General features: G+C 53.8%; 1 protein-coding gene across 1 annotated transcript; it reads right to left on the reverse strand.

Annotated features, from left to right (window-relative positions):
- Positions 1-375: 375 nt before the first annotated feature.
- On the reverse strand, positions 376-10,391 carry SLC4A1 (solute carrier family 4 (anion exchanger), member 1 (Diego blood group)). The gene is made up of 18 exons (XM_006832734.1): positions 10,304-10,391; positions 9,256-9,323; positions 8,283-8,463; positions 8,046-8,181; positions 7,461-7,584; positions 7,285-7,369; positions 6,976-7,157; positions 6,263-6,473; positions 5,867-6,061; positions 5,548-5,696; positions 5,256-5,450; positions 4,270-4,443; positions 3,741-3,830; positions 3,090-3,256; positions 2,358-2,611; positions 1,284-1,453; positions 1,030-1,203; positions 376-456 (listed from the first exon to the last, which is right to left on the reverse strand). The coding sequence occupies exons 1-18, from the start codon at positions 10,326-10,328 to the stop codon at positions 376-378; spliced, it is 2,661 nt and encodes an 886-aa protein (XP_006832797.1). The 5' UTR covers positions 10,329-10,391.
- Positions 10,392-15,515: the final 5,124 nt, after the last annotated feature.

Genomic DNA, 15,515 nt, shown 5'->3' on the forward strand with positions numbered 1-15,515 from the left:
GTGGCTTCAGAAGTCAAGGTACTTTCCCAAGATCACACAGCAAGGTGGAACTTGAATCCCCAGGCCTTGCTACTGCCCTTGTCTGTGTCATGAGGAGGTGGGTTCAGATCTGAGCTTTCCAACATGGTATGCCCACATGGCAGTGTGATATCAGCAGGCCCTAATGTGGACCTCTGACCATCTCCAGCCAGAAAAGCAAGTTTAACTTTGTGGAATGTTTCCTAGGCACCCCTTCTTCCCCCCACCCATAGCCCCAGACCTCAGCTGCTGTCCCAGGAAGAGGGCTGGGGGTCTGTGAGATGCCCATGAGCTTCTGTTTTCCTGGGGTGGGGGGAGCAGGTTGGTAGAGGGGGTGCCAGGGCTTGGATCCACCTCTCACACAGGCATGGGCACCTCATCATACTCATCCAGACCTTCCTCTTCAACACAGCTTGCCTTGGCATCGTCGGCATCCAGCTGGAGGGGTGGGGCAGGAAGGAGAGAGTGTGAGAGGTCGCTGGGCCAGAAGAGTTAGGAGATAGCTCATTCTCTTGGAGCTTTGGACAAGTCCTGTCCCCCTAACCTCTGGACAGCACAGGGGTTGGCGTAGATGAGAGATTTTTAAAGAGTGAAGAGCTCTAGGAATCTAGTGCCGAGAGTGGGCGGGACAGCCCAAGGGTGACCCGTGTTGCATTGTGGGAGAATTCTACTGGAAGAGCAGGCCTGTTCAAAATGAATCAGATCACAGAACTAGTCACTCAATGCTGGTGACAGGTCACATGAAGCATGCCCTCTGTGCCTCTTAACCCTCTAGACAGCCTGTCATTATCCCCTTTTTACAGATAATGCAAACCAAGGCCCAAAGATATGAGACCACAATGAGAAGGACCAGGACGCAGACATAGGCTCCCGTGATATTGTCTGCCTTCCTCTGTGCTGAGACCCACCCCTCTCAGTTTCCCAGGCCCGCTGGTGCCACTTTCCTGGGCTTGGTTCTGGAGATCCTGCCTTCCCCAAGATGCCCTCTCTGGTGGGTGAACAGCTACTCACACACTGAAGTTCCAGTTGTCTAAAGATGAATGGCAGCAGAAGGCGCCGCAGGGGCACAGTGAGGATGAGGACAAACGGTAGGGTCAGCGAGGCGGGTGTGATCTTCACCACCCACAGCACCACCAGGCAGATGATCTGGATGCCCGTAAACAGGTGCATGCGCCAAGTCTTCACCTGAGGACAGAGGCTGAGGTCACTGCCTACCCTCCCCAGGATGCCCTCTCCCTGGATCGGCAGTTAGAAGGGCCCTGTACCCGCTTGACGTAGGGCACATCTGGGTGGTACTTGGATGGCTTGAACAGGAACAAGATGCGGTCGAAGAGCTGGATGCCACTGAGAGATGTAACTCCCATGTAAAGGAAGATGCCAAACAGCACAGCCAGGGGAATGCGGGACAGGATAGGCTCCATGAAGATGGACAGGCCTGGGGCAAGAACCATCCATCAGCTCCAGACTGCCCAGAGGACGCCTCCAGGGACCAGGCCCAGGTGTGGGGTTGGGAAATTAAAGTACAGGGACTACATAGAGCCCAGACTGTGGGCACTTTTTATCCTCAAAAAACCTCCCCCAAAACCCAGGGGGGCTGGTATTATCCCCATTTTACAGATGAGAACATTGAGACTCCGAGAGGTAAAACAACCTAAAGCTACACAGCTTTAGTGGCAGAGCTGGCAGTCAAATTCCTGCCTGCCTGACTTCAAAGTCCACTCTCCTAACCTAGTGGGGGTTACCAACTTTACTCCCCAGCCAGAATGTCTCCATTGCCCTTCACTTATCCAAGTCCTACCCTCCTCCAGCTCACAGCAACTTTGGCTCCTCTGTGGCACTGTCTACACTGAGCCCAGCTAGACGCTCAACTGTTTCAGAGCTCAGACCAACTCTTCTGTCCTTTTGCCACCTGATCCCCATGAGGTCAAGAGCACTGCCCCTCCATCAGTCACAGAGCAGCTGAGTTGGAAGAGACTTCAGGTACAGCTAATGAACCTCCTTACTGTGAAGATGGGGAAACGGAGGCCCACAGACAAGGTGGACCCTGAGTTGGCAGCAATGCGAGGTTGGGATCTGGTCTAGAGCAGACTTCAGTCATGTTGGTCCCTCATCTCCTGCTCAGATGCCCAGACCCAGGCCTGTGGCATTACCTTCAGGCTGCCCTTGTGTGGTGGGTACCAGTGAATCACTGATGCTGGGGAGGTGTGGGCGGTGGTGTGTGGGAAGATATGGCTACAAGGTGAGTGAGGAGAAGGAGGCACTGGAGCCTAAGAGGCAGGGCTGGGGGACAGGCAGGAAGGTGCTGGACACAAGTGGTTGGGTGTGTGGCCCTCACTCACCCACGAGCACAGAGACCAAGAGCCCACTGATACGCTGCTCCCTGACCTCCTGGATCTGGGCTGCAGCTCCAGGGGTGCTGGCCTTGCCCATGACAGTAAGGGCATTGGCATGGGTTACAGAACGCACGGTGGTGGCGCTGAGCCAGGGCATTCCAAAAAGAGCGGCCACTCCACCCATGCCCACAACCAGCAGCAGGTCCAAGTGGAAGCCAGAGCCCTTGACCATCTTGCGCTCTGGCTTGCTGACAATCAGCCTGGAAAAGACAGGATGGAGGTCTGGGGTAAATGGATCTCTCCCCAACCCACACCCCCTTTGTCTCTTCCATCTCTCCCCATACTGAGTCCTTGTGTACCTCAGCTTCTCCTCTGTACTCATCACCCTTGGGTTCCCTGTTCTCCCTCCCTTCCTGTCTTTGGATTCCCAGACTCTAAGAGCAGGAGAATCTTCAGAATCACCTAGAACCTCCACAGGAACATTGACTTTGAAGTTTGTACAGATACATTCCAAGGTCCAGCACCTAATTTTGTAGTTTTTGTTTTACCTTCTCTTTCTTAAAAAGGATGCCCCAAGATACAAAACTTTAGATCCCACAAAACCTGGTCTTGTCCTTGCCCTCCATTATCCCAGCAGAGCCCAGTGCTCCATCCTCTTGTCTTCTGCCTGCCTTGAGTTAGCTGGCCCCATTCCTTGTCTCAGACTCTGCCAGGCCCACCCACTCCCCTGGCTCTTACGTGGTGATCTGGGACTCAAGGAAGATGAGAATGAAGACCAGCAGGGCAGGTAAGGCAGAGGCAAACATCATCCAAAGGGGGAAATCAGAATACAAGCCCAGTGGGTGGATAACCCAGCCCCGGGCTGTCGAGTTGGACACCATCAGGCCTTTGGGCACTTTGAGTTTCTGTAGGAAGGGGCAGCTGGTGAGAATATAAAGGAGGAGATGGGGAGGAGGGGCCAGGGTCCTGAGGATCAGTCAGTTAGGTTGGGAGCATTTATGAATTCACATATATTGAGCACCTATTATGTGCTCAGTCACTACACTAAGCACTTTGAATACATCTTATTCCCAATTTCACAGATTAGGAAACAGAATCTCAGTGGGGATGTAACTTGCTCCTCATCATACAACTATTTGGAAGCAGATCTGACAGGCTCCAAAGCACTCTATCTTAAGGCCCTGGGTTAAGGAGTAAAGTAAAGTACTTGACCAAGCCCCTTGCTTTCATTCCAAGGGTTCTGTGGACATTGGGAGGAGCATGGGGCTCTCAGGGGTGGACAGGGATGGAGTAAGGCTAATTCAAGTTGGCTTTAGGTTAAGAAAGCTGTTCTGGAGCGTGGGAATGGAATGAGGAGCAGGAGGATTTAAGGATCGGGGAAGGGGTCACCTGAGTGTAGGTGTCCTCGATGAAAAAATCCACCATGACCATGAGCAAGATGGAGATGGGAACCCCAAAGTCACCGATGACTCTGCGCAGCTGTGGGTATATGGAGGGACCAGTGGTCAGCACCCAGTTACTACCCACCTCCAGCTTCCCACATGTCTTCCTCCAGGCAAACCTTCACCGAGGGGACCCCACTCTTTCAAGACAATCCACCAGCATCTCATGCCTTCAAATCTACCTGTTTCCTATCTTCTTCCCTTGGCCTTGCCCTATTCCTTCCCAAGGTCTATCCTTACCCCTCCCCTCCCATACACACACACACACACACACACACACACACACACAGGATTCTCATCCTGAGTGTGCTGAGAAAGGGTAAGAAGGGACATGGGGAACTTGGGATCAGAAGGGAGCAGCTCAAGACATTAGGAATGGGAATAACATGAAATAGGAACAGAAACTAAGGGCATAGAGGAATCTGGGGGCTTTGGACTGGGATTAGGTGGAGGAGGCAAGGCGATGGTGAGCTGACCTTTCCGGGGAAGTAGGAGCTGTTCTTGAACTTGCGTAGCATCATTGCGAAGAAGAAGGTGCCAGCCATAAGCACAAGGGAGAGGAGAGCAGTGTTGGGCAAGGGGGCCTGGGGTTTGGGCTCCACCGTCACGTTGTGGGCATAGTGCTTCTGCAGTGGGTGTTCCTGGAATATCTGTGGCAGGAAACCAAGGTACACTGTTCTTCCCTAGCCTTGATTTGAGCTGGAAAGTATTTGCTAAATCTGTCCAGCGGGAGCATCCATCCACCATCCATGCATCCATCTTTGTCTTCAGCTGCCATGAATACTGAAGGGCAATGGGATTCCGCAGCTTTCAGGGATGGGGTAGGCCATGGAAACAGTGAATGTGTGTGTATGTGTGCATGTACATATGTACAACCAGGGCCTGAGAGACATGACAGGGCTGGAGGGAAGGAAATAAGTGAAGAGGAAGTTTCTAGAAAGGGCTTAAGAGACCTGTAACAAGAAGACCCAGTAACCAACAGCATCAGGAGCAGACATGGTATCCACTCTGTTACCAGGTATAGTTTGAGGTCACCGAGTTAGGGAGCCAGGGTGCTCCACCGAAGGTCCTGAAGTTCTTGTGAGAAAGTGCAAGTGAGAGAATGGGGAGACTTCAGAGCCCCCACCCTTCTCCCTCCATGCACTTCCCATGATCATGTTCAGATGCACACATGTAAACATATGGTCACACCTCCAAATGTGGACAGGTGCCCAGAGGGTGCCCTCTATGCATAGCCATGTCAAGAATGCAGTTATGGTAATAAATGTCAACATGTATGTGGTCACAGTCACACAGTCATGTGGGCAGATATGCAAACAACTCAGACACATATGTCCCCACAGTTACATGTCATATGGGCAGTCACACACACACAGAGCCACACAAACCCCCACAGGCACATAATCTCATCCACATTCTCCCACATATGTACACACATGCTTTCTCGCCCATGGGCCCCCACCTTGAACAACTTGTAGAAGGTCTCATAGATGAAGATGAGAGAGATGAGGAAGGAAAAGATCTCCTGGGTGTATCGTGAGATAAAGCGGACCAGGACACTGCCCTCAAAGGCTACCACCAGCACCACCAGTAGGACGAGCCAGAAGCCGATCCACACACGGCCCACAATGTACTCCAGGTTGTTGCTGATGCAGAACTGTGGGGCAGGCAGAAGGTGTGAACCACTGCATGTGGACAGGTATTGTCAGGGGTCAGTTACAGGGATAGGGGCAGGGTGGGCAGGAATGACATACCGAGTAGTAGGCTTCCTCAAATACAAGCAGGGGTCCTGAGAAGCCAACCACGAGCAGGGGCTGGGCACCCAGCAGGGAAAAGAGAATGCCCTGTACAGCAGTGGAGATGAGCAGCTCCGACACCCCCATCTGGTTCCGGGTCTTTTCTCCTGTGGATAGAGGTCACAGTGGCATCAAGGTCATTTCCAGGGCCCAGTAGAGCAAGTCATGGGCTGGCTGATTGAGGGTTCCAGGGAATCTGATGGGGACAGAAGTCAAGGCTAGGGCAGATGCCAGAGGTCTGAGAGGGGAGGGGCAGGGGGCAGGCAGAGATACTGACCCAGGAGCCCACCGAAGGTGATGGCAGGTGACAAGGCAGCAAAGTAGATGAAAATGACAGCAGCCAGCACTTGCGGGCTGAGGGCATCTGTGATGTCACTCAGGTAGCGGGGGTAGCGGCGCCGGATGTCCCGCACAAGGCCCCCAAAGAGCTGGCCTGTCCGCTGCAGAGGGTTGTCTTGGTCCACACTCAGGTCTGTGGAGGACAGAACCATGGTAGGATGGGTGATGGGGTGGTGGGGGCATTGTCTGGTGGGTAGGGGTGGCCAAGTATGCTGGGGAAACACTTGATGGGAAGTGGGGGTGCTCAGGAAAGGCAGGTGTTCACAGGGTTGTGTTGGGCTATCTGAGGGTCCTTGGGGGCTCAGGAAGCCTTGGGTGGGTTAGGGGCAGGTACCTGTATCCTTGTAGAAGCTGGGGTCTGGCTTGGCAGGGCTGGGCAGATAGCGTCTCCGTAGCAACTCCTTTTGCACAGGTATCAGACTGAGCAGGGCCTTCTCTGAGGGGGCGTCCGTGGGGGGCAACACCAGGCTGTAGTTCAGAAAGCCTTCCAGGGATTGCACCAGCTCCCCTCGGCTCTGGGCCAGGTATGCGTCTGTGCGGAACACCTGGGGGCAGGGAGAGGCTCAGGGAGGCTGAGGATCTAGGAGTCCAAGCCTCCAATGCCCAAACCTTCTTACCCAGCTATGCTGGCTGGGAACTGCTTTTCCTGGCCCCTCCCACCCCTGTCCCCACTAAGCAAGAGCTTCAGGGAGATTCACAGTCTCCAGTGGAGAAGGAGCTAAAACGAACCAGATGGATTCTAGCAGACCAGCTGGAACAAGGCCAGACCCGGCCCATCCTAACTGGGAAGAACCGACATGGGCCAGACTAGACCAGGCCAGGCTACTGTAAACCAGACCAAACCAGTTAAGAAGGAGCTGGACCAGACCTCACAGCCAGTTCTGCCGCTGGCCAGATGAGACAGATACAGCTGAATTGAGCTGAATGGGTCAAGCTAATGAACCGGAAGTAACCCAGACCAGTGGAGTCCAGAGAACAACCTGCTACAGCCCACCCTCCTCCTGCCCCTGCTTCCCCCTGGCCCCCACCATTCCAGCCTTTCCTCACCCTTTCTGACATGAGAGTGGCTGCAGCCCGACCAAGCTGGTTATAATCAATGTGGGGGTCCTCAGGGCCCAGAAGCACGAAAAGAAAGCGCACAGGCCGTGGTAACTCTATGGCCTCCAGCTGTGTGGCCTCTTGCAGCCGCACAAAGCCCAGCACCGGCCGCTCCAGGAAGGCAACCCGGCCTGTGAGAAGAGCAGAGTGGTTAGGCCAGGCTGGAGTGCTGGGTGGGTGGACTTGAGGGAAGGGGCTGCTGGGCCAGGTGAGGGATGGAAGCCGTGGGCTATCAGAGCGAGGGCTGGTGTTGCTTACCCACTAGCACCAGGGTAGCCTCCGCATCTGTGGGAATCTTTTCCAGAATTCCAGATGATGATCGCCCTTCTGTGCTCCCCTCTCCCTGTGGAAAGGAGGATGGTGAGGGAAACACTTAGGCACTGTGGACTCTTTTTTCCCTGCCCATTCTCATGTTCTTCCCGGCACAGACTCACCTGATCACAGAAGAGCTGTATCTCCAACGAGGGATGCTGGGGGAGCAGAGGCTGTGAGGACCACCCAGAGCGTGTCAGAACCGTGGGCTTCACACCTCCCAGGGCCTCTAAGTCTCTGGCACGACTTCAATAAACAAAACACAGGGGACATGGGCTGAATGAACTATTCAGGCTGGGTTTTGGAGTTTTGTAGCAGGAGAGATCAAGGACAGACACCAAGTGGGACTTCCCAATGACCAGACCAGAGAGACCCTGGTCTCAGGAGAATCAGAGCTGTCTCATAGGATGGATGTAAGTGGTGGCCTCTGTCTAGAATGGCTAGGTGCCGCCAGAACACTAAACAGAAGGAAGGATCTTGAGGGTCTGTCATTTTGAGGACTCATGGCCTGGAAGGGCTTAGGTTCCCGGATTTCTGCTTCCAATTCTGGCCATGGAGACATGGTCACCTCTTGAAAGGTGTTAGCAGCAAAAATCATAGCGGAAAAAGAGGCGTAGCCCGCTAGGTAGGGGAGGGACCATCGGCAGCGCATAGGGAAGCTTTGAGGCAGGTGGACAAGGGGAGGGAGGCCCTGGTGGAGATGCTACCTGTGCTTGAGCAGCAAAACCCGGAACAGCTCCTCTCGGTCCTGAGGCCGGATCTGCTCGTTGTAGATAAACCCGTCCAGCAGCTGGCTGGCCACCCCAGCTAGGGCAGTCTCTTGCAGGTCCAGGAGGACAGTACCTGAAGGCAGGGGAGAGTGAGCTGGGCCACAAGACCTGGGCCCTCCCTCCTTCACCCCAGGTCTCAGGTGCAGGAGTCACAGAAGGACCCAGTAGCCTCACCCTTGGCAAAGGCTTTCTGCAGCTCCAGGAGGCTCCAGAAGGTGAGATGAGACAGATGTGGGTAGCCCCAGGCCCCGTCCTTGCCCAGATTCTCCTCTAGTTGTAACCAGCGAGCTGCCTCCATCCATTGCAGCTCCTGGTTCTTCTCATCCATTACCAGTTCCTGCAGCTCTACGTAGACCTGCAGCCCCACAGAATTAGCCCACCAGGTCCAGGGTCCAACATGGGCATAGCGGAACCCGGATCCTGTACTTGGTGGGCTTATAAGAGATGTTTGTAGGAGACCCAGGACCCTGAGAACTTAGGGGCAGACACTGGGCTCAGAGGAGACAGTCAGGAGCTCCAGCTTGGTCTGGGAATGTTGGGTAAAGTGGGAAGCTTAGGGAGTTGTCAGGGTGTAAGGGTGCTTTGGGAGCCAACCCCATCACTTATTCTGTTCCCCAACTAGAGGTCTTTGGAGGACTTCTGGACAAAAAGAAGTATTGGAGTGGCCATTTGGGAATGAAAGGAGAGGGAAGCTGGGTTCAGGTGGCTCAGGCTAAAAGGGCCTTTGGAGTCATTGGGCCAGTCTCTTGATGAGTGGCTGTGTGGCTCAGCATGTCCTTGAATTTCCTTGGGGGTCAGGCCAGGGGCTGAGAGAAGCCAATTCTCTAACCAGCTAGATAGGACAAGAGTCCTATCTAGGGGGCCGGGGCAGAGGAGAGCAGTGTTTTAATTTTGTACTACCCCAGTGAGAAAGCCTAGCCTGGACTAGGGAGCCTGGGACTTAGACCACCAGCGGTGGCCCAGGTCTTCTTCCTCCTCAGTGGGGGTATCCTTTTCCCTACTTCCTGGGATCATTACTCTTTTCTGCTTGTTTGTGGCCCCTCCCCACCTCCTTCCCACCCCTCCATCCTGAACCTGCTTTCCTCTGGCAGAATGATAGTTCCTAAGGGCAGCATGGGAAAGAAAACAGGAAGGCTGGGGTCCTCACCTCGTGGGTGCCTGGGTACGATGTAGTTTTGTAGTCTGTGGCTGTTGGCTTTGTGTCTATGATGTGGGCTGAAAACCAGAGGTGGGATGCTGTTTTCCCCCAGACAATTCCCCAAGCCTTATGGGTCCTTGCAATCCCACTACAAGTCTCAGTGACCCCGGCATGGATGATGTCCCACTGCCTCCCATTGCTCCTGGGCCAGGACCCTGGAAATCCACCCTACCCCTGCCACCCTGGGGTCCCAATGCCTGTTCTTGGCCCTGCCCAGCCCTGTCACTCCCTATCTGAACATCGCAGTGGACCCCTGGGGTTGGCTCCTCCTCAATGATGATGGAGATTGGAGTGTCTTGAATGGCTATTTCTGCACCATCATCTTTCTCTTCTGCCACCCTCTGGAACAAGATTCCCTTCCTTATTCCCACCTGCCTCAACAGTCCTGCCAGCCCAGCTTCCTACTACCTCTGCTGAGCTCTGGACTCAAGGCTGGGCCAATCCCTTATATTTCCTCCACCCCACCCCACTCCACCCCTAGCCCTCATTTCCCATAGAGGCCTCTTGTCTTCAACACTAATTGCTAGTGCTTAAGGTCTGTTGACAGTAAACGGCCCTGCCTGGGGCCCTTGGACAGGCTGAGGAAGGTGGTAACTTTCTGACTTCGGGGTCCACACAGGCTCCCTATTTCTCAAGACCTCTTGGCCCCCCAGACCCAACAATGTTCCTAGAACAGGCCCAGTTCCTGGCCAAGAAATTGGCATTAGATGGGCACAGATGGCATGTGATCTCACGTCCTTCTGTCAGATGGGCCCTCTCACCCATTAAGGGGCAAGGAGACAGGGGACGGGCCCTGCCCGAACACACACCCCTCCCCCAGTCATCTCCTGTGATCATTTCAAACAAAACTCTGTTTACCCTTCAATCAGCCAGGATTGTGGGGAGAACTGGGCTGGGGTTGGGCATGTGGAAAAGAGGAGAGGTCAAATTCTTCAACCTACAGAGCTATGACCAAGGGCCCGGCATCTCATCCTTGGCTGAGGGAAGGGATACTCACCTGTTGGCTCCACAATCTGGGGCATGGAGACACCTGGGTCTTCATATTCTTTCTGCTCTAGAGTTTCTGGTAGCACTTCGTCATAATCCTCCTGTGGGGAGTGGACTTCAGGGCCTGCCTGTGAGGGCTCCTCAACCCCCCTCCCCATGGAGGTAAGAACCTAAGTCAGCTCCCCAGAGCCCCCAGGTAGGAGCCCTGCAGCTGCTGGGGGACCCACCTGAAAATCCCCCATGGCGATATTCTGAGTGTCCAATTGTCCTCCACGGTCTCAGCTTCCAGCATAACCCGCCCCACGGGTCCCTGTTGGGGGGAGGGGCACAGACTGAGGCACAGGGCATCTGGGGGGTTCCTAGTCCTTCCCCAGAGGAAACTGCCTTTCAGGGATGGGACTGCAGTTGTTGGGAGATGGTGGGGTTGGAGGAAGGAAGTGAGGTGGGGTGGGAAAGAGGCTGAATTTGTGGGTGTGAAGGCCCATGGCCAGAAGAAATAGAACAGTACAATGAAGGCAAAGTTTGGGGCTGGTGTCAATCTGAATGTCTTGTAGAGGGCGGGTGGGGTGTTCTTTAAATCAAACTTCCTCTTCCATCTTCCATTTTTCTGCTTGTCTTCAGGACTTAGCCAACTGCAGGGGTATGACCTGTCCCCAGTTCAGAGGCCCTAGCTTCTCTGAGGGTCTCTTCAACACATCCTATCCCCCAAATGCTGCTCAGGATGGGCGTGGGCTGCAGCATCCTTGGGGTGTAGGAGGCACAGTATCCCTGGCACTGTCTTTCTGGTTTGAGGGGAGCACTTGAAACTTGGCCCACAGGCTCTGCATGGTATATTTCAACTTCTCTCCCCCAACTCGTATTGAACTCCGTTCCCCTTGCTCTCCCTTTAAGCCACTACAGCTTTCCTGCCCCAGGGCCTTTGCACATGCAGTTGTCTCAGCCTGCATGTGCCACCCTGACACCTCTCAGTCTTCTTATATTTCAACCCAAATGTCATCTCTTCAGAGAGCGCCTTCCTGATCACCCTGACATTCACTACTAATCCACCCTGTCCTTTTCTGGTTTCTTGAATGATCTGTGTCTACTGTCTAGCATTGCCTCTGAAAGAGAAGTCATATGTGTACAGTGTGAAGACTTTGTCTGTCATAGTCCCCACTGAATCCCCTGCTTCCAGTAGGGTGATTGGTACATAGTAGGTGTTCAATAAATATTTATTGAGTAAAAGTTACAATGGCTCCGCATTGCAGGTTTGGGGTTCTATAACTGGGAAGCCAGGAGGCCACTGAGTCCTGGGCCTGTTTCCTCAGTTATGTGCCAAGAAGAAAGGAAGATAAGCCCACCCTGTGCCTGGTCTCATGCTGAGCACTGGAGGCTGAGATGAACAAGAAAGACGTGGCCACTCCTCTCAAGAAGCTCCTATCCCTAACTGGGGAGATAATCAGGGGACACATGGCAGGCTGTCCCCAAACATACATAAGCTATAAGGCCAACAATCTGTATGTCAGAAAGAAGGGGCTTCTTGGAGTGACCCTGGAGCTGGGTCTAGAAGCTCAGGTGGGACTTAATGGTCTGAAAAGTGGTGGAAGGAAGCCTGGCAAGAGGAATGGCCAAGCAAGAGTGCTGAGAAGTGTGACAGGTGTAGCTGAAATAGAGTTGGTGTTGTTGTGAAGTGCTGTCAAGTCGGTTCGACCCATAGCGACCCTGTATAGGGTTTCCAAGGAGCAGCTGGTTAGCTTGAACCGCTGACTTTGCAGTTCAAACAGCTTTGCAGTCTGGCACATTAACCCACAGCACCACAAGGGTACCTGTGTGGAAATAGGGTAGGGATTCTAGGCAGATACAGCTATACAAGAACTTCCTTTCTAAGGAATGGATGGCTATACCGTCCTTAGAGATTAGGAGCAGGCATGGCTGAGCCCCACCCAACTGAGAAAAGGGAAGGGTCTCTGACTTGAGATGATGAGGGGACAGGATGACCATGGGAGGGTCCCAAAGCCGGAAGATGGGTTTGTTCCTTGAGGATCCAGATCATTCACATACCTTTTCTCTTTCTTCCTTCTCTCCCTCTCTCTTCCTTCTCTGGAAGTTCTCCTGTCCTCTTCCCCCATCTCTCTTTCACTTGCTCCTTTAGCCTCTCTGTAGTTCCTAGAACTCACCAAGCCCTTCCCTGTCCCAGGGCCTTTGCACATGCGTTTGTCTCAGTCTGGACACACCTCAGTCCTTGTCACATTTCAGCTTTTTCTTCCTCCTTTGGCTTTGCCCACTCCCCATGCTGGGCTTCAGTTCTTAAGCAATCTCAAGAGTTTCTAAACCTTAGGTGCTAAAAGTTCACCCATGGGTTTGGGCTTGTGGTCTCAGTTTTCCCATCTGACAGGTGGGATGGTTAGAGGGGCTGTCCAGAGTCTCAGAGTCCAGAGATGCAGGCTGCTTCCCAACCACTGATGGGGCAAATGGCTTTGGATGGCTCTCAGCCTCTCTCTAGGTCTCAGTCACCCCATCTGTACAATGGAAAAACCATCCCATTGTGGTTCTGAGACATCAGGGAGAAAGGAGATGCCTTGAGCTCAGTCAAGGCTTTGGAAGGTGTACCCATGACTCAGATTGCTGCCCTGGCCTGGTACAGCTGCCTGCCAGCCTCAGGCCTTGTTCTGCCCAGCACTGATAAGAACTCAGTCCCCAGTGGCTGTCCTGGGCCTGGAAACATGTCAAACACCTGGTGAATCAGCCAGCCAGCCAGCCAGCTAAGGCAAGGCCAGATAAGGGTGAGCGGGAAATCTGGGGTCCAGAAATGGGGAGGAGTGTGGGCCACACAGCTGGAAAGAGGCTTTGAGGGGGAACAGATGACAGGGAGGATTCTCTGGTGGTACAGTACCCTTTATGTAATCATCCACACACCACACCGAGAGCCATACTGCCTCCTCTTTTATAATCCTCAAGCTTTCTATGAAGTGGGTAAATGCCATTAGCCCCATTTTACAGATGAAAAAACTGAATTTCAGAGAAGTATGTCTGTTTCAGTCATCCAGTAGGTGGGTATCAGAGGTCAGATTAAACTCTAGCTTACTAGACTGCAGTTTTTTCTCTAACCATTATGCTGAGCTGCTTGCCCTAAAACAGCTATTCTTCTTAGAAGCAGTTTAGTATCAGTGGTTAGGAGCAATTCTGCAGTCAACTGTCTAGGTTCAAATTCCAGCCCTGTCATTTAATAGCTGTGTGACCTTGGGCAAGTGACTCAACCTCTCTGTGCCTCCGTTTTCTCACCCATAAAGTGGGGATAGTAATAATGGTTCCTGCCTCAGAGGCTTGTTGTAAGCAATCACTAAGTTCACAGATCTAAAACCCTGAGAACAGTACCTGGCACACAGAGAGAGTTATGTAAATATTTACTACCATCATCATTGCTACTGGGGATCGAGGTTAGACTTGCTGTCCTCATCACCCATTGCATTTTCCTTTACTTCCCACGGACTTAGATTGAGCTTAGTGCTTCAAAAGCCTCAGGTTTCAGGGGGCTTCTTCCATCCCTTCAAACATACCCCAGGAGGGGAATAGTGCCAGGTTCCCGTGTAGACACTCTGGAAGTGCCCTATATGGGAGCCAGCATCAGCTACATCTTGCCTCCTAAGTGGGAGACGGGGTGGTCTGGGAACATCTACACATGGAGGAAAGAGAGAACTGGGTGTCTGAGAACCTGGATCTATGGAACCAGAGGAGCTGGTAAAAAGGAGTGGACTAGAAACCACACCTGGAGAGGAACCAGATGTGAAGCCCCCTCCACACACACAAAGCAACCTCACATACCTCTGCTGCCATGAGACAGTCTTCTGCTCCTAGTTCCTGCTGCCCTGCTCTCCCTGGCTGCAGGTGCCAACAGGGCGCGGGCCTGTGCCCTTAGGGGCAGCAACACATCTCATGACATTCTCACCCCACCACTTGGAGTTTAGGGAGCCAGTGCCCACCTGGCCACAGATTCAGAATGAGCACCTGCAGAGTCCCTCAGGACAGGAGCCTCGGGACCACCCCTCCCTGCCCTGCCCACCTGTTTTGGAGCCTCGGGTCCCTCGGCAAACTTCTGCAGCCACCGGTGCCCTCTGCAATCAGCTGAGCTCCTGTCCGATCTAACAGCGCCAAGGCCTCGTTCTCGCGCCCCCGGGGCAGCTCGCAAACCCCTGACTCATGCCCCCGCCTCCTAATCTGCCTACCCCATGGGTCCCAGGAGCCCGATGCACCCCCCCCACCCTGTGCTCACTGGGTGCCTGGTAAACAGAGTTATCTCTCACTCACATCTGGACAGCTGTGAGGCTGTCCCACCCCACCCCCCAGTCAGCCCCCCAGGGCCTCCCATAGTCCTACTGGCCTTGGGTTTCTCCTGGGTCTTTCTTGGTGGACTGAGGTTCGCTGGCTGGATTCTTGGAGCTCCAGCCTTATGGCGGGATCAGGGGGAGGGGCGCACCAGCCTCTAAAGAGCTCCTACTGCCTCTGTCCATCCCCGAGTCTGTCCTGCCCCATCCTGCCTCTGTCCATCCCCTGGCCCAACCTCACTGTCAGCAACCTTTCCATACTCCTGAGTCCCTCCTCAGAACTCTGTCTTCTCCTACAGTCCTCTCTAAGGACCTGTTCATTGCTCACAGGCCCAGGCAGTCCCCTTCTCCTTGTCCTAGCCCAAGTGCCCTCACCATGGTCTCACTATCCCAAAGACCCTGGCTGGCTCCGAAGAGCTGGCCCCTGTGCACTACGACAACGCTGACACTCAACCTGAAACAATGTCAGGCAACAAAAACAACAGTACCCACACCGTGCTCTGGTGCTCACAAAGCCCCAATGTCTGGGCACACTGTCTCCTCTGTCAGCCGCCCGGCCCAGGCCCCCGGGCTGGAGCAGCAACATTCTCGGCCCCCGCTATGCCCACGACGCCCCTCCCCACTACCCCCCCACACCCATGGGGTAGTGTCTCTGCTTCTGAGGGGGTGGGGGGCTGGAACCTCATCACTTCTTCCTGGGCTCTGGTTACTAAAGAAGCTGTCTTAGCAGTGAGTTCAGGTGGGCAAGAATAAAGAGGTTTGAATGTAGATGGAAAAGGGTGTTGTCCCTCTCTCTGCACATGGGGTAGGAAGCTACCCTAGCCCCCTGCTCTGACACTGACAAGCTCAGGGATCTTGGGTCAGTTACTGCCCCTCAGACTTCAATGAATGTGCTGGATTCTGGGGCTCCCAGATTCAGAC

The sequence above is a fragment of the Chrysochloris asiatica genome, unplaced genomic scaffold, assembly GCF_000296735.1.
Source record: "Chrysochloris asiatica unplaced genomic scaffold, ChrAsi1.0 scaffold00007, whole genome shotgun sequence".
In the NCBI taxonomy this organism is placed as follows: Eukaryota; Metazoa; Chordata; class Mammalia; order Afrosoricida; family Chrysochloridae; genus Chrysochloris; species Chrysochloris asiatica.

Excerpts from the sequence above, each read along its gene's own strand:
- SLC4A1 (XM_006832734.1), bottom strand. The coding sequence starts at position 10,328 with ATGCCCCAGATTGTGGAGCCAACAG. Across the intron at positions 8,182-8,282 it reads GCAGAAAGCCTTTGCCAAGG|GTACTGTCCTCCTGGACCTG; the intron begins GTGAGGCTACTG and ends CCCTGCCTTCAG. Across the intron at positions 3,257-3,740 it reads TCGAGGACACCTACACTCAG|AAACTCAAAGTGCCCAAAGG; the intron begins GTGACCCCTTCC and ends CCCTTCCTACAG.